The 24,944-nt window shown below is 40.8% G+C and overlaps 1 protein-coding gene across 3 annotated transcripts; it reads left to right on the plus strand.

Moving 5' to 3' along the window:
• The first annotated feature begins 540 nt into the window (after window positions 1-540).
• Window positions 541-17,006, plus strand: LOC134211404 (gastrula zinc finger protein XlCGF8.2DB-like). 3 transcript variants are annotated; one of them, XM_062688217.1, is made up of 9 exons: window positions 544-903; window positions 1,366-1,669; window positions 1,733-1,816; window positions 1,876-1,959; window positions 2,024-2,119; window positions 2,227-2,310; window positions 2,375-2,458; window positions 2,676-2,771; window positions 15,354-17,006. In XM_062688217.1, exons 2-9 carry the CDS (start codon window positions 1,513-1,515, stop codon window positions 15,446-15,448), a joined length of 780 nt encoding a protein of 259 aa, XP_062544201.1. In that variant the 5' UTR covers window positions 544-903; window positions 1,366-1,512; the 3' UTR covers window positions 15,449-17,006. The 3 variants fall into 3 exon arrangements, with proteins under 3 accessions (XP_062544203.1, XP_062544201.1, XP_062544202.1); XM_062688218.1 differs by lacking the exon at window positions 544-903 and adding an exon at window positions 1,075-1,218; XM_062688219.1 differs by lacking the exon at window positions 1,733-1,816 and having other exon boundaries at window positions 541-903.
• The last annotated feature ends 7,938 nt before the right edge of the window (window positions 17,007-24,944 follow it).

Genomic DNA, 24,944 nt, shown 5'->3' on the forward strand with positions numbered 1-24,944 from the left:
AACCTGATTTTCGTGATTTATAATCAATCAAGACAACAATCTTTGAAATTTCATTTCCGTCATAACTATTGAATGAAATGGTTATCGTTGGATCGTAATCAAATTCATTAGTGTACAAAAAGGCTTTGTTTCCGTCACAAGCTGTTCAGCTAATTTCTATTAGGTTTTACCATATGACATTTCTTAAATCTTCTCGTGTTTTTTTTACTAAAAGTTAATTCATCTTTGTTTTACTTTGAAGGCAAAAACTACACTACAGTAAAACGGTTCACTGTCTATTATTTTCTTGCATTGTATATTACCGTCATATATGCAATACACAAATGACAATGCTCTTCAAATTGGACCACGTGTGCCGACCGTTACACATGTATGACTTCGTCGAAATCGTCTATCGGCATGACATTTCATCGATTTCAGCTGTCAACCGGCTATTTGTTTACACTCTCTCGCTCTCTCAGCTCGTTCTAGTACCTCACCCGGCACGCCAAGAAAAACATTGACGCTCCCGCACGCACACAGTCGCCACAGTGCACCGACTGGTGAGAGCCTGAACTGTCAAACTGTGAAAAAATAACATTTTTTACCTTTCCTCCTGTGCGTGTGGTGCGTGTTCTTCTGGACGGTAGCTGACATCAGCATTAGGAAAGGGAGAAAATTGGTGTTCCTACTGTTAAATTGGCGATAAATATGCATTAGACTGGAAGGAAATGCTAGTTTCCGTGGAGCAGTCCAATGTAACTGCTTAGAGCGGCACGATTATCGATAGCCGCAAAACTGGAAGCACAGTCCTCTTCTTCCGGGTAGTGAAGCAGGCAATAGGTATCTGGACGGTTGAAGGCAGTGCCAAGTAGACTATTGGTGGTCGGTGACAACGTTCGTAACGAACTGGAGAAGCTCAAGGTAAGGAATCTGTAATATTGAACTTGATTTTATCGTAAACAAATTGTTTGTCTAGAAAAACTAGGTACGTGATAAGAAAAAGGATTGAGAGTATTGCAGTGAGAGAGAGAGTTGAAATAATTTTTCTTCTGATTTACTAACACATTCACGTAAAACTGAAAGGAGGTAGAACATAACCTCAAGAAATATTTTGCTGTACTTGTCGGTATCGAATGGCTTTCGAATGTTTATTTTTCGCAAGACAAGATTGTTCCTAAATTGTTGTTGGTTTAGAATATTTGTTGCTGTAAAAGTTTGTTTTGATGCCGGTTTCAGGTATTCTTTGAGTGAAAAAGATTACAGCATACCGCGATTTGAAGTGCATGTGCCGAATTTAATAAGAAGCCAATTATAATTTAGACGCAGACAAACCTGATGACTAATGATGATGTATAAATCATGTTTCTTCTAATTTTCATTCAGCATGGCTTGGATCTATTGAAAAGTGGCATCATCTTCTTCGAAATTACGGCTGTGATATGATCTGAGCTAGAGCAACCCATAATTCTGCACGACTAGGAACTTTTCGAGTCAATATCTAATATAGGAGAACACGGATTTCGTTAAGATATGAACAGTATGGATAACCCAGGAGACATAAACATGGAAGTGACCCGGCCACCCGTGATGAAAGTTGCCAGTTGCAGTAAACCGTTCCAATGTTCAGAGTGCGAGAAACAGTTTCGACAGCTCAGCACTCTGACCAACCACATGAAAATCCATACAGGTAATTAGTTTGTTGTCAAAATTTCGGTAAATAAGCAATGATCCTATTTTGCGATAATTGCAGGCGACAAACCCTATAAATGCACAATATGCTCGAAAGAGTTCCGCCAGACTACAACGTTATCGAATCACATAAAAATACACACAGGTAAACAGCAGAATTACCTTTTTATTAAAATCATTTCTAAATTTCTTCCATTCCTATAGGTGAAAAACCATTTCACTGCTCGTTTTGTAGTAAACAGTTTCGGCAGCTGAGTACGCTTTCGAATCATCTGAAAATCCACACTGGTATGTTGAAGAATGTTCATTCTGGTGAGATTAAGCCATTCATTGTTACCATCTCTTTGTGCAGGTGAAAAACCTTACGAATGTTCCGTTTGTGGAAAGCAGTTCCGACAGTCTAGTACGCTTAATAGTCACATTAGGATCCATTCGGACGATAAGTATTGTAAGTATTCCTGATTTCCATTTGCATTGTTTCGACTAGAAACTTGTACCCACTCAAAATTCGAACGGTGTCCCATAAATAATAGTGACAGCCTCTACTCTTCCCAGCTGTGAAACCTTTCAAGTGCACAATGTGCCCCAAGGAGTTCCGCCAAACTACGACCCTGTCAAACCACCTGAAAATTCACACAGGTAGGTTCGATGTTCTGATGCATAATGGTTAAGTTATTAAACCCCTTTTTTAATTTTTTTTCAGGTGAAAAACCCTACACTTGTACATATTGCAATAAGAGTTTTAGACAGACAGGAACGCTCTCGAATCATATGAAAATACATACCGGTAAGATGATAAGCTCTGGAAAATATTTAATTGCTCAAAATAATCGAGATTTTAAATACAAAGTTATTTTCAAAGTTATTGGTATTTTTCTACTAGCCAAGTTGAAAGCACGCAGAAATGTTTTAGACTAATCTTAAAGCTATTGCGAAATTTTTTAAAACATTTAATACTTTGAACTAAAAAAACTAACAATTCCATGATTTTTGTTCACTTACAGGCGAAAAACCCTACGAGTGCGCGGTATGCCGAAAACAGTTTAGACAGTCTAGCACGTTAAATTCTCATATCCGAATTCACACAGATGACAAGATTTGTAAGTATGATTAATATGATTAGGACAATTGTATGCAAAAAATATATTTCTATAATTTGCTAAACATGCTACGATATTATTGTGTAAATATATGAAAAGGTGCCTTATATTGAATGCATTGGGTTTTTATTTTTGTTTTTGTATCTGAATATATCGATCATATCCATTTTCAATGACCGAGAATAGTGCAGCTCAGTGCCAACAAATTGATAAATGCTGAGTACAAAAAGAAGTTAGTGTATAAGAGGAACCATCCATTTAACCCACCTAACCCCTAGGTCACACTTTTTGTATGGGGTATTCCCGGCCTGGTTCAATTCCAGACACGGGATCTAAAACCAAGGGGAGAAACATCATTTTGCCAACACGCCAACGTAATCGGGTGTGTTCACTCCAGAATTTGCGATGCAGTTAGTTGAAATTTATTAAATTTAACTAAAACATGTAATAGCGCGTTTAGAGGGGTGTGCCAAAGCACAATAGTCCGCCTGAGATGCCTACCGAAACCCTATTTTTGGGAAAAAAAATGCGTTTTTCCGAAATAATGTGTAAAAATAAAATGCATGTTTTTTTGGAAGTCACGAAAAATGATGATTGATAGGTAACTAGCTGTAATTACCCAGTCTTGTCCGGACTTGCTAGTTTGATTCGCAGTTTTTTTTTTAAATCGGGGAGTGATGAAGCAAAATGGTCAACATGGTGATTTTGTTATGTGATTGATATTTCATCATTTGATTAAAAGGAGGTAGACTTCATTTTTGAAAGCATTGACTCCCCTAAATAAATTCTTATTATAATCTGATATTTCCGGGGAAATGTTGTTTCCTCTAAAATGGCATTTTCGGGAGAATATCGTTTGGCGTAAAGTCATTTGGCATAACGCCATTTGACATAACTTGGAATCGAGAAGAGAAAAGGTTATTTGATGTATTTTTCACATATAGATGCAATAATATGTTCTGATTAGTATAATCTAATGGTAGGTTTTTTTTCGGAAATATGGATGAACAAAACGGCAGAATTACTTCCGAGGTTGCATTGCGTTATAATGGAGCATTTCGTAGACTGCATACTGATATCGGTGTCAGGCCATTAGGCCGATGGACATTTGGCCGAAGGTCATTAGGCCGAATGGTCATTAGGCCGAATTAACAAAAAGAAGCACAAAGTGAAAAATGAGTAGTTCTTTCTTCACCTTCCCCATTCTTCTTTCTCCCTTCTTGCATCTCTCTTCATCCTTTTCCTTCTTCTTTCTTCCTCCTTCCTTCTTCCTTTTCATTCTTTCTTCTTTCTTCTTCTTCCTTCTTTCTTCCTTCTTCCTTCTTTCTTCTTCCTTCTTCCTTTTTCCTTCTTTCTTCTTTTTTTCCTTCTTCATTCTTCCTTCTTCCTTCTCCCTTCCTCCTTCTTTTTTCCTTCTTATTTTTTCCTTCTTCTTTCTTCCTTTTTTCTTCTTCCCTCCTCCTTCTTTATCCCGTCTGCCTTCTTAGTTCTTCTTTCTTCTTTCATCCTTCTTCTTTTTTTCTTCCCTTCCTTCTTCCTTATTCTTTCTTCCTTCTTTCTTTTTCATTTTTCCTTCTTCTTTTCTATTTCTTCCCTCTTCCTTCTTCCTTCTTTCTCCCGTCTTAATTCTTCCTTCTTCCTTTTTCCTGTTGAGGTCAAAACACGTAGTTACAATTCATGGGAAAGCTTTAACTTGTCTTATGACAAGTAAAGACATTACACTAAATGCTATACATTATTTTCTTATCAGTAAAAACTGTTGTCTTTTCGCTGCGAACCAATTTCACCACGCGTTATCTTGATTGATCGATACCACCTGTGAAATACAGAAAGCCAATAAAGTTTTCTTTTGGAAAATTAAAATCCTAAACTGGACCACTAATTGACACTAAATAATTCGAAATTCAACTAGCGATGTAGGTAGTATTGTTTTCAAAAAAGGATCATCCATCAAGTAAGAATCTACATCATTATATGAGAAATAATTAGAGAAATGACAAATAAATAGAATAGAAAGAACGAAAAGGTATAAAAAATAAAATTATACTCAATGCACTCCTGGAATATAAGGATCCAAATGCCACAAACTGGAATTCAACTGGAACCACTCTGTGTCTCCTCCGGGACAGTGGTGCATCTTCGATGTTGTAAATCATAGTACAATTCAACTCACTAGGATTTCAGTTTCTAAACTTGGGAATAAGCACTAAGCAACTTGATACATTGATTTTTTTTCTTCATCACTTAAACTGCTTATTGCACAAGAAAAAACGAGAAACGTCACGAAAAAACACATCCTTTCGTGGCGCTTGCTACGACTCCTGTCTGTGGAAATCGGTTAAAAGGTTCAAAAGTTATAATGAATTCTCGCATAACTTTTCAAAAGGACCTAAGTAACATTTTTTTCATGAATTAATTTGAATAGAGCAATCAACAGAAAAACATGAAAGCTTTTGATTGCAGTACTCTAATTAATTCATGAAAAAAAAGTTACTTAGGTCCTTTTGAAAAGTTAAGCGAGAATTGTTCGTTTTTTAAATAATAGCCAACTCCAATAAACTCTCGCATTCCAAATGACCCTACCTACCCTTTTATAATCGTTTCCAAATTTGCTTAAAATCGACCCACGCGTTGAAAACTGATACAAAATTGTTCGTTTCATAAATATGCCTTCCTCTCTTTTTCTACGACACTCCCTTATCTTACTAAAAAATCACTCAAATAAAGAAAAAAAAATTACACTCCCACCCAGTCTAATATCGTCTTCCTTAAACAGAGAAAATGTGTTCAAAATTTAGTGGAAATTAGTCAAATGGTTCAGAAATTACACTGAATTGATCGATAATTAAACAATACCCCTACTTCACACCCTCCTAATCCTTTTTCAATGTCCTAGCCACCTCCACCTAAATTGTCACATTAGGACGGGGAATATTTTGGTTCAATTCGGTCAAGGGGTTGAGGAGTTACCCTGAGTTGATCAAAAACTCAACAACTCTCGTCCCCCACACCTTTGCTCTTCCAGTGACTCTCTCACCATCACTATAATTGTCTCCTAAGGATAAAAGACATGTGCTCCAAATTTGGTTCAATTCTGTCAAGGGGTTCAGAACTTCTGCTCTGGCAGAGCAATTTAAGAGATTTGATAGGTGAAATTTTTCACGGCTTTCTGATATTTCATGCGGATCATAAATTATTTAGATTTTTTCCCAAAAAAAATCGTTTTCTAATGGCTGTATCTGGGATTGAAGCAAACATTTTTTAATTTGTTTTCTCGAACTTATTCAGGCTTCATTAATGTGTATCAAAATAAAGGGGATAGTTACATAACGTTACTTACATTTAACTTCATATTAATGCATTTGCAAATTATCTTTTTTTTTGTCAGTTTCAACCAATATTATACTTCTATGTCTATGTCTATGTCTTGCTTCTTACATGGCGTACTTTGGGACATGACAAACACCTCACCATTTTGGTATTGAACCCGAGTAGAAGGGACGTTCTTGATAACAGCAGTTGGGTTAAACTTGATATGAATAAGGGGTAGAATATTATAAAATAATACCAAAAATAATAACTAAAATAAAAACTCGCCCTAGAAAAGTAAAAATTTGCCACACAATATTAAAAAAAAATGACGATAACGAAATCACGGTGAAAGCAACTAATTTTGGTCCAGGATACGGTGCGGAAAGATGCATTTTAGGACAAAACTATCAGAAAAAATATTTTAAGCTCATTTTAGTGGAATGTATTCAACTGTCTAAGAAAAGTTTAGTACTTTCCATTCATGTTTCGGTTGCTAATCGATTGATTTTCGGAGAGATCTTATTGATGTCGCCGAAAATCAATTGATTAGCAACCGTAACATAAAATCGAGGCGATCGATCCATTTTCATCATCATACTTTCCATTTAATTCCACTACGTTTTGTTATCTTTGCAGAAGCGTAATTCGGCCTTAACTGTGAGGCCGTATTCATCTTATTCGACTAGGTCGAGCCGAGTACGCGACACTGATGACAGCCTAACAGTTGAGGCCGAAATACGTATCTGCAAAGATAACAAAACGTAGTGGAATGAAATAGAAAGTATTAAACTCGTCTTAGCAAAACCAAAAAATGTTGTTATACAAAGTTCTTCGGAATAGTTAGGCTAACATAATGATACTATCAAAGAATACGATGGCGCATCATATGCTCAATATCTTTTGCCGATCAAAAGTTATAATCGTCTTTCTGTCAAATTACGTTTATTCAAATGTTTTATCTTCGATTGGAGAAACTAAAAAATATATGTTTACACGGCATTTGAAAGAGCAACTCTTTATTATGTCAAAAAATTAATCATATGCAATTTTTTTATCCCAAGTTTTACCAATTTTACTAATGTCATATTTTTTCAAATAAATTGATATAACTCGACAACGGAAAAAGATGCAGACGATGTTTTGCTAACACGCGTCTTGAAAAGCCTCAAAAGTCTTCGAAAGGTGACATTCATGAAAAATAAAATGAGCAGATCAAAAATATTCACTTGTCATAAGACGAGTTTGTACAAACTCGAGTCGAGTAAAATACGAGACACTGAAGACGACCTTACTGTTGAAGTCGAAATACGTATCTGTCAAGATACAATTAAGTGGTGGAATTAAATGAGATTGTGCGAACTCGTTTTATGACAAGTAAAGACATTCGACTAAAAATCTCAAAATAATTTTATTATCAAAAATATTGATAATTAATAATGACAAAAATATTTTGAGGGATCCTAGTAAATAAAATTGCTCTAAATCAGTGAGTTACAGAAAAAGTTTATATTGCAAAGTAGATTGGAATATGCTGCACTACAATTTAATAGAACATTTCATGTCAATATTCCGCAAAATATTTCTCGTAATCTTGCAATAGGGTGATAATGATAAAACGAATAAAAAGTGTTAAAGCTGTAGATTTTTTATTTTCTATTTGTCACGAATGTTTTGCTATAAGAATATCATTTGTATCTTTTCCCATTGTCGAGTTATATCAATTTATGGCGAAGGGTCGTTTGGCCGAAACCCATTCGGCCGAAAGCCATTTGACCGAACAAACCATTAGGCCAAAGAGTCATTTGGCCGAAAGGATCGTTTGGCCGAAAGGGTCGTTTGGCTGAAAGGGTCGTTTGGCCGAAAGGGTAATTTGGCTAAAACGGTAATTTGGCCAAAAGGGTAATTTGGCTAAAAGGGTTATTAGGCCGAAAGGGTCATTTGACCGAAAGGGTCATTTGGCCGAACAAGATATTTGACCGAATTGGTCATTTGGCCGAATAGGTCATTTGACAAGTGAGAAATTTTGGAGTGAGAAGAGAGACGTCTCATTTCTCATTCTTCATTTCTCACTTCTCACTGTAAAAAGTGAGAAGTGTGAAGTGAGTAGTGAGACGTCTCACTACCCAATTTGCACTACTCACTTTTCACAGTAAGAAGTGAGAAATGAGGATTGAGAAGTGATACGTCTCACTTCTCATTCCTCATTTCTTACTTCCAGGGCTGATAGCAGTCAATGCCGCTCAAAATAGTGACTTAAGTGACTAACACTGGTGAAAAAGGGACCAAATAGTGACTATCAGCTGCAGAAATAGTGACCAAATAGTGACTTTTAATTTTATTTGCAGTGGCAAAAACTGATTTTTATATGAAGTTGATAAGCCCGACACGAATAATTTAAAAAAAATTCTGTCTCTCTCTAATATCTTTTGGCCGAAAATTTCAATTTGAAGGAGCAATAAATTCCACAAAAGTTAAGAATTGCTAAAACATTATTTAACAAAACTGATAAAAAGAAAATTGTGTTCTAATATAGTGGAATGTGTTCATTTGTCCTTAACTTTTAATTCCATTACTTTGCAATCTTTACAAGTATAGGTACTTCGACCTCAACAGTAATGACGGTAATGACGTCTTTGTCTTTCAAGTCGAGTCAAGTATGAGACACTGATCAAAGTTTTCAAAGTGATGGAATTAAATGGAATAGTTCGTCTTATGACAATTGTGACTTAAGTGAAATATGATGAGTTTGGTTTATTTCATTCTTTTTAATATTTGTTGAGTGGCTTTCTCAGTCTAATTTAGTCAAAACGATTAGTGTTGTTTTGCCCGACGTTTCTGCCTGTATATTTGGCCTTTTTCAAGGGTGAAACAGTCTACCGTCTACGGCAAATCAAATAACGAAAAACGGTAGACTGTTTCACCCTTGAAAAAGGAAAAAATACAGGCCGAAACGTCGGGCAAAACAAAACAATCGTTCTGACTAAATTAGACTGAGAAAGCCACACAATAAAACACCAAATCTTCCAGTCGTAATTCTTTTGTTTAATATTTCATTCATTTATTTAGTTAACATCTAAACAGATAACACTGAATCAACAATTTGACGCCACAATGCACGCTTCGAGGCCGCATCTCTCCATCCTCGGATACGCCCCACGCTCGCCAAGTCGTTTTGCACCTGGTCTGCCCATCTCGCTCGCTGCGCTCCACGCCGTTTCGTACCTGCCGGATCGGAAGCGAACACCATCTGTGCAGGGTTGCTGTCCGGCATTCTTGCAACATGTTCTGCCCATCGTACCCTTCCGGCTTTAGCTACCTTCTGGATACTGGGTTCGCCGTAGAGTTGGGCGAGCTCATGGTTCATTCTTCGCCGCCACACACCGTCTTCTTGCACACCGCCAAAGATGGTCCTAAGCACCCGTCTCTCGAATACTCCGAGTGCTTGCAAGTCCTCCTCGAGCATTGTCCATGTTTCATGTCCATAGAGGACAACCGGTCTTATAAGCGTCTTGTACATGACACATTTGGTGCGGTGGCGAATCTTTTTCGACCGCAGTTTCTTCTTGAGCCCGTAGTAGGCCCGACTTCCACAGATGATGCGCCTTCGTATTTCATGACTAACGTTGTTGTCAGCCGTTAGCAAGGATCCGAGGTAGACGAATTCCTCGACCACCTCGAAGGTATCCCCGTCTATCGTAACACTGCTTCCCAGGCGGGCCCTGTCGCGCTCGGTTCCGCCCACAAGCATGTACTTTGTCTTTGACGCATTCACCACCAGTCTAACTTTTGTTGCTTCACGTTTCAGGCGGGTGTACAGTTCTGCCACCTTTGCAAATGTTCGGCCGACAATGTCCATGTCATCTGCGAAGCAAATAAATTGACTGGATCTGTTGAAAATCGTACCCCGGCTGTTACACCCGGCTCTCCGCATGACACCTTCTAGCGCAATGTTGAACAACAGGCACGAAAGTCCATCACCTTGTCTTAGTCCCCGGCGCGATTCGAACGAACTGGAGTGTTCGCCCGAAATCTTCACACAGTTTTGCACACCATCCACCGTTGCTTTGATCAGTCTGGTAAGCTTCCCGGGAAGCTGTTCTCGTCCATAATTTCCCATAGCTCTACGCGGTCTATACTGTCGTATGCCGCCTTGAAATCAACGAACAGATGGTGTGTTGGGACCTGGTATTCACGGCATGTTTGAAGGATTTGCCGTACAGTAAGAACCTGGTCCATTGTCGAGCGGCCGTCAACGAAGCCGGCTTGATAACTTCCCACGAACTCCTTCACTAATGGTGACAGACGACGGAAGATGATCTGGGATATCACTTTGTAAGCGGCATTAAGGATGGTGATCGCTCGAAAGTTCTCACACTCCAGTTTGTCGCCTTTCTTGTAGATGGGGCATATAACCCCTTCCTTCCACTCCTCCGGTAGCTGTTCGGTTTCCCAGATTCTGACTATCAGTTTGTGCAGGCAAGTGGTCAGGTTTTCCGGGCTCACCTTGATGAGCTCAGCTCCGATACCATCCTTACCAGCTGCTTTATTGGTCTTTAGCTGTTGAATGGCATCCTTAACTTCCCTCAAGGTGGGGGCTGGTTGGCTTCCATCGTCCGCTGAACTGGCGTAGTCATCTCCTCCGCTGCCTTGACTTTCACTGCCTGTACTCTCAGCGCCATTCAGATGTTCCTCGTAGTGCTGCTTCCATCTTTCGATCACCAGACGTTCGTCCGTCAAGATGCTCCCATCCTTATCCCGGAGCTTCTGATAGAACTTGCGTGTATCTTGAGAACGGCCCAGCTGTTCCACCTCCTCGCACTCCGCTTCTTCCAGGCGGTGTTTTTTCTCCTGAAATAGGCGGGTCTGCTGTCTCCGCTTCCGTCTATAACGTTCCACGTTCTGCCGAGTACCTTGCTGCAGCGCGACCGCCCGCGCTGCGTCCTTCTCCTCCAGAATCTGTCTGCACTCTTCGTCGAACCAATCGTTCCGTCGACTTCGACCCATATACCCGACGTTGTTCTCCGCTGCGTCGTTAATGGCTGCTTTGACTGTATTCCAGCAGTCCTCAAGAGGGGCCCCACCGAGCTCACCCTCTTCCGGCAACGCTGCCTCGAGATGCTGCGCGTATGCAGTGGCGACATCAGGTTGCTTCAGTCGCTCTAGGTCGTACTGCGGCGGTCGTCGGTACCGAACATTGTTGATGACGGATAGTTTTGGGCGCAGTTTAACCATCACCAGATAGTGGTCAGAGTCGATGTTAGCGCCACGATATGTCCTGACGTCGATAATGTCGGAGAAGTGCCGTCCATCAATCAGAACGTGGTCGATTTGTGATTCAGTCTGCAGTGGTGATCTCCAGGTGTACCGATACGGGAGGCTGTGTTGGAAGTAGGTGCTGCGAATGGCCATATTCTTGGAGGCGGCGAAATCAATTAGTCGTAGGCCGTTTTCGTTTGTCAGCCGGTGAGCGCTGAACTTTCCAATAGTCGGTTTAAACTCCTCCTCTTGGCCAACCTGAGCGTTCAAATCTCCTATGATGATTTTGACGTCGTGGCTTGGGCAGCTGTCGTACTCACGTTCCAGTACTCTGCGCGTAGAATGCGCCCTTATCATCATCAGTGCTTCCGGAGTGTGGGCTATGGACGTTGATTATGCTGAAGTTGAAGAACCGGCCTTTGATCCTCAACCTGCACATTCTTTCATTGATCAGCCACCACCCGATCACGCGCCTTTGCATATCGCCCATCACTATGAAAGCTGTTCCCAGCTCGTGTGTGTTGCCGCAGCTCTGGTAGATGGTATGATTACCTCTAAACGTTCGCACCATTGATCCCTTCCAACAAACCTCCTGCAGCGCTACGATGCCGAATCCACGGTCCTTGAGCACATCGGCGAGTATGCGTGTGCTCCCGATGAAGTTGAGAGATTTGCAGTTCCACGAACCGAGTTTCCAATCGCTAGTCCGTTTTCGTCGCAGTGGTCTTCGCCGATGGTTCCGGTCCGTACTCTCTTGTTGATTGTTCGTTGCTTATGATTTTTTAAAGGCTGGCTTGCAGGGCCTGACACCAAACCCCTTAAATTTCCGGAGGACCATTCCTCCTTATTTCCGGTGGACCATGGTGCACAGTCCCTCGCTAGCACTCGGACGATGATCAGCCGCCCCTAACATGGAGAACAGACGCTGTTGTGAGCCGATCCTGACATGGAGAACAGACGCTCAATAAGGTTTGCACCTCCGGAGAGGAGCAAACCCCCCCTTCCCTGTCAGCAGACCATAGTTCCCACCGGGGTTGGTTACCCGATCATCCCTAAGGTTGCTCGTATCCCGGCCAGCACCGCGGGGAGGTAGGGATAGGAGTTGCTGGGTAAGAGGCTAAGGACCGCGAGATGGGGTCTATTTTATTCCTTCAGGTACGCGAAGTACCAATGGTACGCTTTACCCAGCATTTGCCGTGCCGTGTTTAATATTTATTTTTGTATTTTTCGCTCCAGTGGTGCAATCATTTTATTTTCTTTGGGTTCGAACTTTTTCGAAAAATATTCGCTTGTTTGTGAAAATGGCACTTTTTATGATAGAAATTCATTTAAATAATTTTTCGACATAGATTTTATTTGACTCATAAAGTTTATAAATCTGAAACCCAGAACCATTTCGAAACCTGAAAAAAAATGTAAAGGATTTCAAACAGCCTAAACAAGAAATTCGAGATACGAGATGAGCCGGCCAAGGGCCGAAAGTCTCGTTAATAATGACAATATGAAAAGTTCGAGCGAGTTTTTCAAAATGGTTTTAAATTAAGCAGGGCTTGCTATTAGCCTTATGAATATATTAAGACTCTGAATCATAAACTGTGACATAAAACCCCTTCAATCAATCGCTGGTGTAAATCTAATAAGAACACCGATATTCGTATCGAATTTGGAGTCACTGAGAAGTTGCGAACATTAGCCAAAAAGTACTAAGTGGTATTTTTTTCTAAATCCGTCATTTCATATCTGTCCTGTCATGAATAAAGCATCTTCCGGCGGATAAAAATTTTAACTTTTTTTTATTGCGCAAAGATGCTCTTAACGAAAACTAGTCAATAGTTTCAAAATAGTTGAAAAAAGTGACTTTAGTGACTTGTGACTTTAGTGACTGACCCGAAAAAAGTGACCAAGTCACTAAAAAGTGACCCAATACCAGGCCTGCACTTCTCACTATAAAAAATGAAAAGCGCGAAGTGAGTAGTGATACGTCTCGCTATTCAGTTCGCGCTTATCACTTTCTACAGTAAGAAAAGAAAAATGAAGAGTGAGAAGTGAGACGTCTCATTACTCACTTCGTGCTTCTCATTTTTAAAGTGAGAAGTGAGAAATGAGGAGTGACAATTGGGACATCTCACTTCTTACTCCTCATTTATTACTTCTCGCTGTGAAAAATGAGTAGTGCGAAGTGGGTGGTGAGACGTCTCACTACTCCCTTTACGCTTCTCACTTTTTACAGTGAGAAGTGAGAAACGAGGAATGAGAATTGGGACATCTCTCTTCTCACTCCTAATTTCTCACTTTTCACATGACCTATTCGTTCAAATATCCTATTCGGCCAAATGACCTATTCGGCCAATTGTCTTATTTGGCCAAATGTCCTATTCTGCCAAATGACCCTTTCGAACAATTACCTTCCGGTCTATTGACCCTTTCGGCCGAATGACCAATTTGGCCAATGACCTTTTCGGTCAAACGACCCCTTTCGCCCAAATGACCCTTTCGGCCTAATGACCCTTTCGGACAAATGACCCTTTCGGCCTAATGGTCTGTTCGACCAAATGATATATTCGGCCAAACAACTTTCGGTCTAGTGGAATTCAGCCGAACGGTATTCGGCCAAACGGCCCTTCTCCGCATCTTTCCGCGTAAATCTGTATTCTGGACCAAAGGTCATTGCAATTATGGAAGAAGAATTTTCCGAAGAAATCAGTATGTTACATTGGAAATGAACACATGATTTTCATAAATAAATCAATATTGGCAATCAACAATTTCATTTTTTGTTTCACAAAATCAAAACAATAAAGTCCAATAAAGAAATATGAAAATGTCCACGAAAAAAATATAAAAAGCAATAGAACAAAGCCATTTTTGCGTAGATGCTTCCTCCTGTAAAAGTGTTTAGTCGAGCTTAGTCGGTGGTCTAGTGGCTACCGCTTTTGTCTTATAAGCAGGAGGTCGTGGGTTCAATTCCAGGCTTGTCCCTTTTCTACTTTGTATTTCTATCTTAGTTCTTCCCGTGCTTCAAGTGCTACCAAAACGATTCCTACTGTTACCTTCCACACAATCCCAAAACCTCCCGTGGCACCTATGAGAGGTCGTAGTTCTCTGCATTTTTCTTAAGTAGGTGTCCAACTAACCATCCTTCTCCTTCCTCAGCAATCGCAAGGACGTGGCCAGGACAAATCTCGACTATTGGAGAGTGCATTGCTTCCATCTAAGAGATAGTGATTAGTCCCAAATCAATATCTGTGGTAACGGATGGAAGTGATGCTACTCTCAAACAATAGTCATGGTTTGTAGCACCTACGTATTAGTGCGAATTGCTCAATTTATTTATTTAATTTATAGATGCTTCCTTCTGTAAAAGTGTTTATTGTTCATGGAGAATTCACTTACTTTTATTGTTTTTTTTAATGGAAATTTTCTTATTTTTTTCCTCTTTATTGTTTTCTTGTGGAAACTTTCATTTATTTTCTGGAAAATTTTGTAATTGTTTATTGCTAAGATTGATGTTTTGATTTTTGGAAAATTTTGATTTCTTTATGAAATATATATGGTTTCAATTTTTTGTATTCACAATTAATTTTTTTACGTTTAAAAGCTAGAGTTTTTTTAGCTGGCTGAGCTACAACTTTGCGGACCATTAGGAACAGATTGTGGAATAAAGTTTGTTTTTCTATAACTCATGTACAATGTGGTAAGATAACAAGCTTTGGATGTAGGAAACGAGCTTATTCGTTCATATAGAATTAGAAACATATAGATTAAAAGAAGCGAACGAGCCTGTGATTGAACCCACGACCACCTACATATGAAGCAGAAGCGATAGCAATATGACTACCAAGCTAGTTTCCAATTATCGTTGCATCGCCAAAAGTAATAAGGAAAGCGAATCAGAGAGGCAGAAAATAGCACTCTGGCATATACTACGTTCATTTGTATACAATATAATTTTCTCTGGCACAAAAAAAAAGTTTTTCTAATCAGAAATTTCTTTTTTTTCCTATTTTATCTCAGGCAAAACGACGTCTTCACCCGTTCCTGTTCCACTACCGGTAACCACCATCACGATGAAGCTGGAGGATTTAAAACCGCTCTACACGATAATTTAATAAGTATACGAATCGACCGAGAACAACCAGAAATCAGCCAATTCCACTTGTAACGTCATTTATCAACATGCACTACTGATTCCATGGCAGAGCTTTGGAAATGCACAGCAGCTTATCACCACAGAGGCGTTAATCCAATCAATTTAAATCAACTTTCACAAATCGGTTCATTATCTTTCTTAAACCCATAAGCCAATTGGTTGCTATTTTGAATGTAGGATTTCAGTAGCCTACACTTGGCCGCGGCTAGAAATGAACGAGTAATTTTCCTCTTCGGAATATGTATCACTATTCGCATCGGTGTTTGTAAATTCCATTCAATTGATGGGTTGCTCCAACCAATTCCTGTTATTTTCCAATCAATCACCTTGTAATCGAATTAATTCCGCCGGTGCATTCGAAAGCCAAATGAAAACATTAGCCAACCTGCATGAGTGCATCATCCTTCGTGGGGTCGTCATGGGAGAGATTGCGGGCCCGCCTTGGGACCCATTAAGTTTAATCAGGCTCACTTCCACGCACAATAAGGGTTATCTAAAGTACGTGACGGTAATGGAAATGTGGCCAATGCCAGGTCGCGGGGAACATCATTTGGGGTTGCGCGAGATGTCGATTCACGGGTAGAAAGCCCGGTGACTGGGCTGGAAACTCATCTCATTGATGGAAAATGGTCGCCTTATCAGTAGGTCTGCAATCGAACGGGTAATTATAGCAGGACAAATTGGAGGCGCAGCCACATTCGGATCACAGCTGGTTCGCTGATGAAGGATCGCTGAACAAATATGAGGATGGTCATGTACAGCTCGTAGATTGGGTTGTGGGGATGTTCAAGTTAAGTCTAACAACAAAACCTACACTATGTGTCTGAACTTTGATGTAGCAAAATTGCATGTTTGTCGATCTTTGGATTAATTTCTATAATTCTCAAAAGGAATATAATTTCAAAAAGTAGTTACCAATTGAATGCTTGTCTGCTTTTGTATTTGTTTTCCAACTCAGTTACTGCAAAATTCTGCTTTGCTGTAAAAAAGAGTATAACTGACACGTTTACGTTCTGTTTATGTGCAATTGACAGTTATACAAAATCTGTGCATATCGTTCATACTTTCATACTTTCATTTTGTTGAAAATCTACATCATCTCTTTATAAATTTGTGTTTATACTCCCATGCGGGTTTAAACTTGAGTCTGATATATGTACCTAATTTCTTTTATATTAATTTTAATGATTAATTACAAGCTTTACGCTAGTTGCATATTGCCGAAGGTCTGGAATAATGAAGCACAGACAAACAGACATAACACATTGAACATTTACTTATCAAATTCATCGTCGTTCAAACACTAACGACATCTGTTGATTTCAGTTAGTTGGGCAAATCACGAACCAGATGGCGGTAGTGAGCAAACTCGAGCAAAAATGATGCGCGCGCCACAAGTGATCGATTGGCCAACTAATGATTATTTGAATTGACCAGTAAATCAGTGAACGATGGAAATTTGATGAGTGTTATGTCTGTTTGTCTGTGAATGAAGTGTAAGCCATGTCGCTAATAATAGTGATTAATGCTGTATTTTGGCGCATATTTTGGAAATTACGGCAGTATAGCTAACTTGAACATCTCTACAACCATCATTCGTTCGTTATTGACAACGCGTTCCAATGCGAGTGAGTGCAAACTAAAACAAAAAATTAAGTGAAATTGAAAACCGATATAAAAAAAATCCTGACTCGTGGCGAAAGGCAATGATCATCTTCTTGACTGGAATCTACCACGATGCGTTATGATTGCACCACAACAAGGCGATCAAACAGAACCCATAAAAGAGATGATAATAAAAATCAACGGATGAAATGAGACAAGAAAAAAAAACAAGCCGATGACGCGACGAACCGTATCTCCACAAGGGCCATAATTATATGATTAAAAATATGAATTACGGAAAACAAATTATTGTATTGTATATTATTATACAGAATAACAATTATATAATGAAATTTTGATTAAAAATAATCTCCGATCGAGAGATAAAGTTGGAAGGAGAGCGCTGGGAAGTAAGCTAATGTCCCTTCAGTTCGGTGGGGCTTTTGGTTATGTGATATACAGGGTTAGGCCAAGGCAATGAAGTCATTAAACGAAGATCATTAACCATGGGATCGAAGCTGCAAGCAAAAACACACAATTAGTCCTCAAAATAAACAAAGATAAAACAAGCAAGTGAATTAATTTATTAGTCATCAATCAATGTTTGCAATCAGATCCATCAGCTAATCGGAAACTAAATGGGAGGTAAACGATTATTCGGGCAACGGGCAGGTACCAGACGAACGATATCGATTCTAGAAAACGAGAAAAGAAGAAATTCAAATATCAAACAGACAGCGGTTACCACGAAGCGATGAAATTGAGTTTTAGAAAAACTCGTCTCAATACAGGAATATCGGTTACCCGCGTGTGGTCGCTTAGGGACAGTGCATGAAGGGTTCCATTTATATACCTAAAAATATCGAAGATAAAACAGAACAGCTGAATCTTCGAAGTGCAACTCAGAGAGCATATGGGCATAATTGCTGATATATATATTCTGCTAAAACAAAAGTATATATTATGTGAATATTAAATGTTTTTTACAGAATGGAAGTGTTTAGTTTGTGTAAAAACCGAAATCCTTTTTGTCCGTCGTAGTCATTGAACCACGTGAAATGATTGATTTCGCACAAAATAAATTGAAGGTAAGTGTCTATTAGAGTGGGTCATCATGACCATTTTTTGTCAAAACAAATGTTTTTCGAAATCAATCGGGACCCCAAACACCTGTGCGGAATCTGGGCACGATTGGTTGCTTCTTCGACTTATGACTCCGCAAATCGTCCTCCACCTGATCGATTCACCATGCCCGCTGTGCACATCGCCTTCTTGTTCCCGTCGGATCGTTGTCGAGAAGCATTTTCACCGGATTACTGCCCGACATTCTGGCTACGTGCCCGACCCACCGCAGTCTTCCGATTTTCGCGGTGTGAACGATGGATGGTTCTCCCAACAGCTGGTGTAACTCGTTGTTCATTCGCCTTCTCCATGTACCATCCGTCATCTGCACCCCACCAAATATGGTACGCAGCACTTTCCTTTCGAAAACTCCAAGTGCGCGTTGGTCCTCCACGAGCATCGTCCAGATCTCGAGAACTACCGGTCTAAAAAGCGTTTTTTTCCAATTTCGTTTATTTGGTAGGCTCAGGCGTGTATAACACTTTACGGAGCCATTGTTCTTTGTGATATATATATAATCAATATCATTTTATTATACGGTTAGTAAGAGGGGGTAGAAGCCAGCGTACTCGTGGTGACTCGAGGTTAGTTTACAATGTTTAAGGATGAACGGGGCTTAGGATTTGGGATCAGGAAATTTCAGCTTCTCATCCGGGCATTTGGCGTCAGTGACGATGTGGCGTGTCGTCGTGCTCGAGGAATGGTTCGACTGGGAGCATCTTCCGGATGGCAAGAGCTATGGAGCTCTACGGAACAAAAAGGCAGATACAGAACAAAAAAAAACTTTAAAGAAAGAAAAAAAAAACAAAATGTTAGATTTTGATGTCAGAAGCACAAAGAAAACTATAAATGGCCTGCATATAGACAACATTACGATCAAAACACCGCGAACTTCCCTGAAGGGTTGTTTACCTCTGGCCACAAGGGTATCCAATAATTGCTCTCTCACGGCAAATGCTGGGTAAAGCGTACCATTGGTACTTCGCGTACCTGAAGGAATAAAATAGACCCCATCTCGCGGTCCTTAGCCTCTTACCCAGCAACTCCTATCCCTACCTCCCCGCGGTGCTGGCCGGGATACGAGCAACCTTAGGGAAGATCGGGTATCCAACCCCGGTGGGAACTATGGTCGTATGCTGACAGGGAAGGGGGGGTTTGCTCCTCTCCGGAGGTGCAAATCTTATTGAGCGTCTGTTCTCCATGTCAGGATCGGCTCACAACAGCGTCTGTTCTCCATGTTAGGAGCGGCTGATCATCGTCCGAGTGCCAGCGAGGGACTCTAAGTGAAACTGTGCACCATGGTCCACAGGAAATAAGGAGGAATGGTCCTCCGGAAATAAGGAGGAATGGTCCTCCGGAAATTTAGGGGGTTTGGTGTCAGGCCCTGCAAGCCAGCCTTTAAAACATCATAAGCAACGAACAATCAACAAGAGAGTACGGACCGGAACCATCGGCGAAGACCACTGCGACGAAAAGGGACTAGCGATTGGAAACTCGGTTCGTGGAATTGCAAATCTCTCAACTTCATCGGGAGCACACGCATACTCGCCGATGTGCTCAAGGACCGTGGAATAATTGCTCTCTGGAGGCGTCATTTTCCGAGCAGGACCAAACTACGTGATCGATGTCATCATAATCGGCTCCGCACCTTCATAAGTTGCTATCGACAAGGTTTATTCTGTACAGATGTGCGTTTAGTGAATAGTGATTAGACATAAGTCTCGACATCACGCGAATGAAGCCTCGACTTAAGTCCTCACCTCTGAACCACGCTCGCCCAGAAACTTTTGGAACTATGGAAAATAGCCACCGTTCAAGTTCGTTGTGTGTCCAATTTCTTTGCCAACTTTGAAGAGTACTCTGACGGACTAATAGGAAAAACTCCATGCTCGAGTATTGTCTATCATAAACTTCACCTGCCTGTGCACCCACCTTTGCCAGCGAGTCTGCCTTCTCATTGCCGTAGATTGAGCAGTGAGATGGGACCCAAACAAAGGTAATCTTGAAAATAATAAGCGTTTTGTAGATAGGGGAAAGGACGGCTTTGGCAGGTATCGTTCTATTATTGGCAGGGGGTTTTTGATGACTGACTAGGCTCAAATTTGGCCTAAACATTCATTGCATATCAATAAATATTGTGGCCAAATTTCATAAAATTTGGTCGACAAAAACCCCCCTGCCAATAATAGAACAAAACTTGCCAAAGCCGTCTTTCCCCCTAGTTAGTTTGGTACGGCGGCGAACTCTATTCGATCGGAGCGTTTTGCGGAGGACAAAGTACGTACGATTTCCTGCCATGATACGTCTCCGAATTTCTCTGCTGGTATCGTTATCGGCAGTCACCAGTTATCCCAAGCACACGAATTCTTCAACCACCTCGATTTCGTCACCACCGATAGAAACTCGTGGTGGGTGGCTTACATTGACCTCTCTTGAGCCTCTTCCTATCATGTACTTCGTCTTCGACACAGAGATGCATCTGAACACGAGAATGCGTGTTCGTGTTCAAAACGTTCTGAACACTGCACACTGTTCAAGAGCACTGACCTAACTTAGCAGCTTGTATCCTAGGAAAACAAATTCAAGCGACGGCATGCTACACATTTTTCGGCTAGTAATGGAACACGTGGGAATCTAACGCAGAGAAATCAAGCATGCTCGAATATTTTTTCATTGTTCTAAATCTAAGGAATCTTAGTTACCAAGATCGTTTTGCTTGCGTACCAACCCAGTGCACACTGAACTGTGTTCAGGGTTCAAAACTAAGAACACCAGGGCACGCTCTTGGCTCATGTTCTGTTCAGGATGCATCTCTGCTTCGACGTGTTGATGACTAGTCCAATCCGTTTAGCTTCGCTTTTCAGTCTGATGTAGGCTTCCTCCATCCTCTCAAAGTAACGTGCCAATGTCGTTGGCGAAACCAAAAAACTGGATGGACTTCGTGAAAATCGTACCACTCGTGTCAATCCCTGCCCTTCGTATTACCCCTTCCAAAGCGATGTTGAATAACATACACGAAAGACCATCACCTTGCCGTAACCCTCTGCGTATCAGTTTATCCGGAAATCCGTTTTCGTGCATTAGCTGGTCCCGATCGATTGTATCATATGCGGCTTTGAAGTCGATAAATAGATGATGTGTGGGCACGTTGTATTCGCGGCATTTCTGCAATACCTGACGTACTGCGAACATCAGCGATCTGTGGTAGAGTGTTCACCCATAAATCCTGCCTGGTACTGCCCTACGAACTGTCTTGTAATTGGTGTTAGTCGGCGGCATAAAATTTGAGAGAGTACCTTGTAGGCGGTGTTCAGCAATATGCTTTCGCGGTAGTTGCTACAATCCAGCTTATCGCCCTTTTTGTAGATGGGACACACGACACCTTCTATCCACTTCTGCGGCATAACCTCATCCTCCCAAACCTTGGTTGTGCAGCGCTCTAGCCAGTGTCTCACCACCCTGTTTAAACAGCTCTTCTGGTAGTTGGTCAACCCCAGGGGCTTTGTTGTTCTTTAGCCGGCCAATCTCCTCCTGGATTTTCTGGAGATCCGGAGCCGGTAAAATTATGTCCTGCGCGCGTTCTCCCAGGTCCATCACCATACCGCCATCTTCGTCTGCCACATTGCCGTTCAGGTGCTCTGCGTAGTGCTGCCGCCACCTTTATATCACTTCACGCTCGTTTGTAAGGTTTCCGTTTATGTCCTTACACATATCGGGCTGTGGCACGGTTATGTGTGGCTTAACTTCTCATAGAACTTTTATGCGTTATTAGCGCGGTACAGTTGCTCCGTCTCTTCACGGTCTCGCTCTTCCTGCTGGCGTTTTTGCCTTTCTCGTATACGAAGTATACGGTAAAGGCTATATGATCGCTCCAAAAACAAACTTTTTATAGAAGGCCCGGAGACCCATAGTGTTATATACCAATCGACTCAGTTCGACGAATTGAGGTGATGTCTGTGTGTGTGTGTGTATGTGTGTGTGTATGTGGAATCTATGACAAAAGGTCGAAGGACAAAAGGTCGTAAGACAAAATGTCGAAGGACAAAAGGTCGAATGGACAAAGGCCGCAGGGACAGAAGGTCGACGGGACAAAAGGTAGAAAGTACAAAAGGACGGAGGTACAAAAGGTCCGAAGGACACAAAGCCGAAGGGACAAAAGGTCGAAATTACAAAATTGGCTAAATTGAAAAGCCATAGTATTGAGAACAATACAAAGAAAAACTTTGATGTAAGTACCGTCATCGGGGTTGACACTTGGCCAAATAAGGGTCAGGTTGGCCCATGTTTTCAGCAAATTCAGCACAAGGAAAATGTAATATAAGATACCTATTTGAGCGATTCACATAGCCGACCAACAGGCTTTTCGTGAGAACGATGGCCCAATCTTGACTTGATCCCACAACCTCTAATTTCTACACAAAACTCTACCACCAATATGCAATATGCAAGTACATTCATTCAATTATTTAGTTTACATCTGAACAGAAACCACTGAATTAACAATTTGTCGTAACAATACACGTGTTAATAATTCGAGAACACGGAGTTCTTTTTAAAAAAAACTTAAACGTCTAACTATCTTCACTGTTCACAACCAACTGATTTATTATTCTCAACTTAACTACATTACAAGTATCCTGAATCTGCACTGCCTCGGTAGATACACGTTCGATGATCGCCCTCGATATCGCTTGCCTGCTTCTGCTAATGCGCCTCGATGTTGCCAACTCCAAAATGCTGACGCCAATGGGAACGTCGATGGAATTTTACAAAGTCCGTTCGACAACGACGTTAACTAACGGTTCGAGGCGGTTCGGTTCCATCCTCGAATGCGCCCCACGCTCGCCAAGTCGTTTTACACTTGGTCTGCCCACCTCGCTCGCTGTGCTCCACACCGTCTCGTACCTGCCGGATCAGAAGCGAACACCATCTTTGCAGGGTAGTTGTCCGGAATTCTTACAACATACCCTGCCCATCGTAACCTTCCGGCTTTAGCTACCTTCTGGATACTGGGTTCGCCGTAGAGCTGGGCTAGCTCGTGGTCCATTCTTCGCCGCCACACACCGTCTTTTTGTACACCGCCAAAGGTGGCACCCGTCTCTCGAATACTCTGAGTGGTGGCATATGCACAATCATGATTATATCCTGGAACACTAATGCAGGATCGTTCATTCTGTGTACCATGAGAGAAATTTTTTCGGTAATATTGTACAAAATACAACATCACGCATGTTTGAGTGTTAATTAAAATGATTCGTACGGTTGAATAAGCGAATAATGTGCATAATGTAACAGTTTACATTATGTTTACATACACAGTACGGCTTAAGGCCAGTCTTTGTGTACATGCTTCAGTGCTTATTTCTTATTTAAAACCAATAACAACGTCACGTTGAATAAAAACCAATAACATCCCCATCTAATACATGATGATGAGTGGAAAATGAATTTGACACACATTTATACAAGAGACTGACAATCTTCTGATTCTCCATCATGATCAACATCGGATTGTAATGTATAGGAATGTATATGAAGTCGCGTCGGCGAAATAATTAATTATACGACACTGAATCAAAGATACCAAAACCAACGTATTTCACTCAAACATGCACTCGAAGCGACACGTGTTACAAGAGCACGATCTAACAAGTATTAATTTTTCAGTTCTCATCCCGAGAACTAATCAAAACCATACAATGCTCACCCTGGCTGCTGAATATTCACTGTAAATTGGTTAAAGAACTGCCCATGAAATAAAGAAGGAGAAATCTCTGGGAAATGTAATAAGCTAGATTTCTTTTTCAGAAACATGTTCTCAAACAAACAAACTCGTATATTTAGTATTTTTCATGTATACAAAATTATAGATTTTTAAATTTTGTCCATTCGACCTTTTGTCCATTCGACTTTTTGTCCCTTCGACCTTTTGTCCCGTCGACGTTTTGTCCCCTCGACCTTTTGTCCTTTCGACCTTTTGTCCCTTCGACCTTTTGTCCCATCGACCTTTTGTCTCTTCGACGTTTTGTCCGTCGACCTTTTGTCCTTCGACCTTTTGTCTTTCGACATTCTGTCCCAAAGCCGTGTATGTGTGTGTGTGTGCGCAAAACTACTCAAAAAATGTCACTCATTTTTCGGGCACTTATCCTTAACCGATTTGCTCGCAACAGGTTGCATTCGACGCAGAATCCTGTCCCATTGTTTCCTATTTGAAATTGGCCAGATCGGACTATGGGATCGAAAGTTATGGCCAAAATACAAATTCATACGAAAAAATCGCGTAAAATATGTCACTCATTTTTCGGGCACTTATCCTGAACCGATTTGCTCGCAACAAGTTGCATTCGACGCAGAATCCTGCCCCATTGTTTCCTATTTGAAATTGGCCAGATCGGACTATGGGATCGCAAGTTATGGCCAAAATACAAATTCATACGAATAAATCGCGTTAAAAATGTCACTCATTTTTCGGGCACTTATCCTTAACCGATTTGCTCGCAACAGGTTGCATTCGACGCAGAATCTTGTCCCATTGTTTCCTATTTAAAATTGGCCAGATCTGACTATGGGATCGAAAGTTATGGCCAAATACAAATTTATACGAATAAATCGCGTAAAATATGTCACTCATTTTTCGAGTACTTATCTTCAACCGATTTGCTCGCAACAAATTGCATTCGACGTAGAATCCTGTCCAATTGTTTTCTATTTGAAATTGGCCACATCGG

This window comes from Armigeres subalbatus, chromosome 2, assembly GCF_024139115.2.
Source record: "Armigeres subalbatus isolate Guangzhou_Male chromosome 2, GZ_Asu_2, whole genome shotgun sequence".
NCBI lineage: Eukaryota > Metazoa > Arthropoda > Insecta > Diptera > Culicidae > Armigeres > Armigeres subalbatus.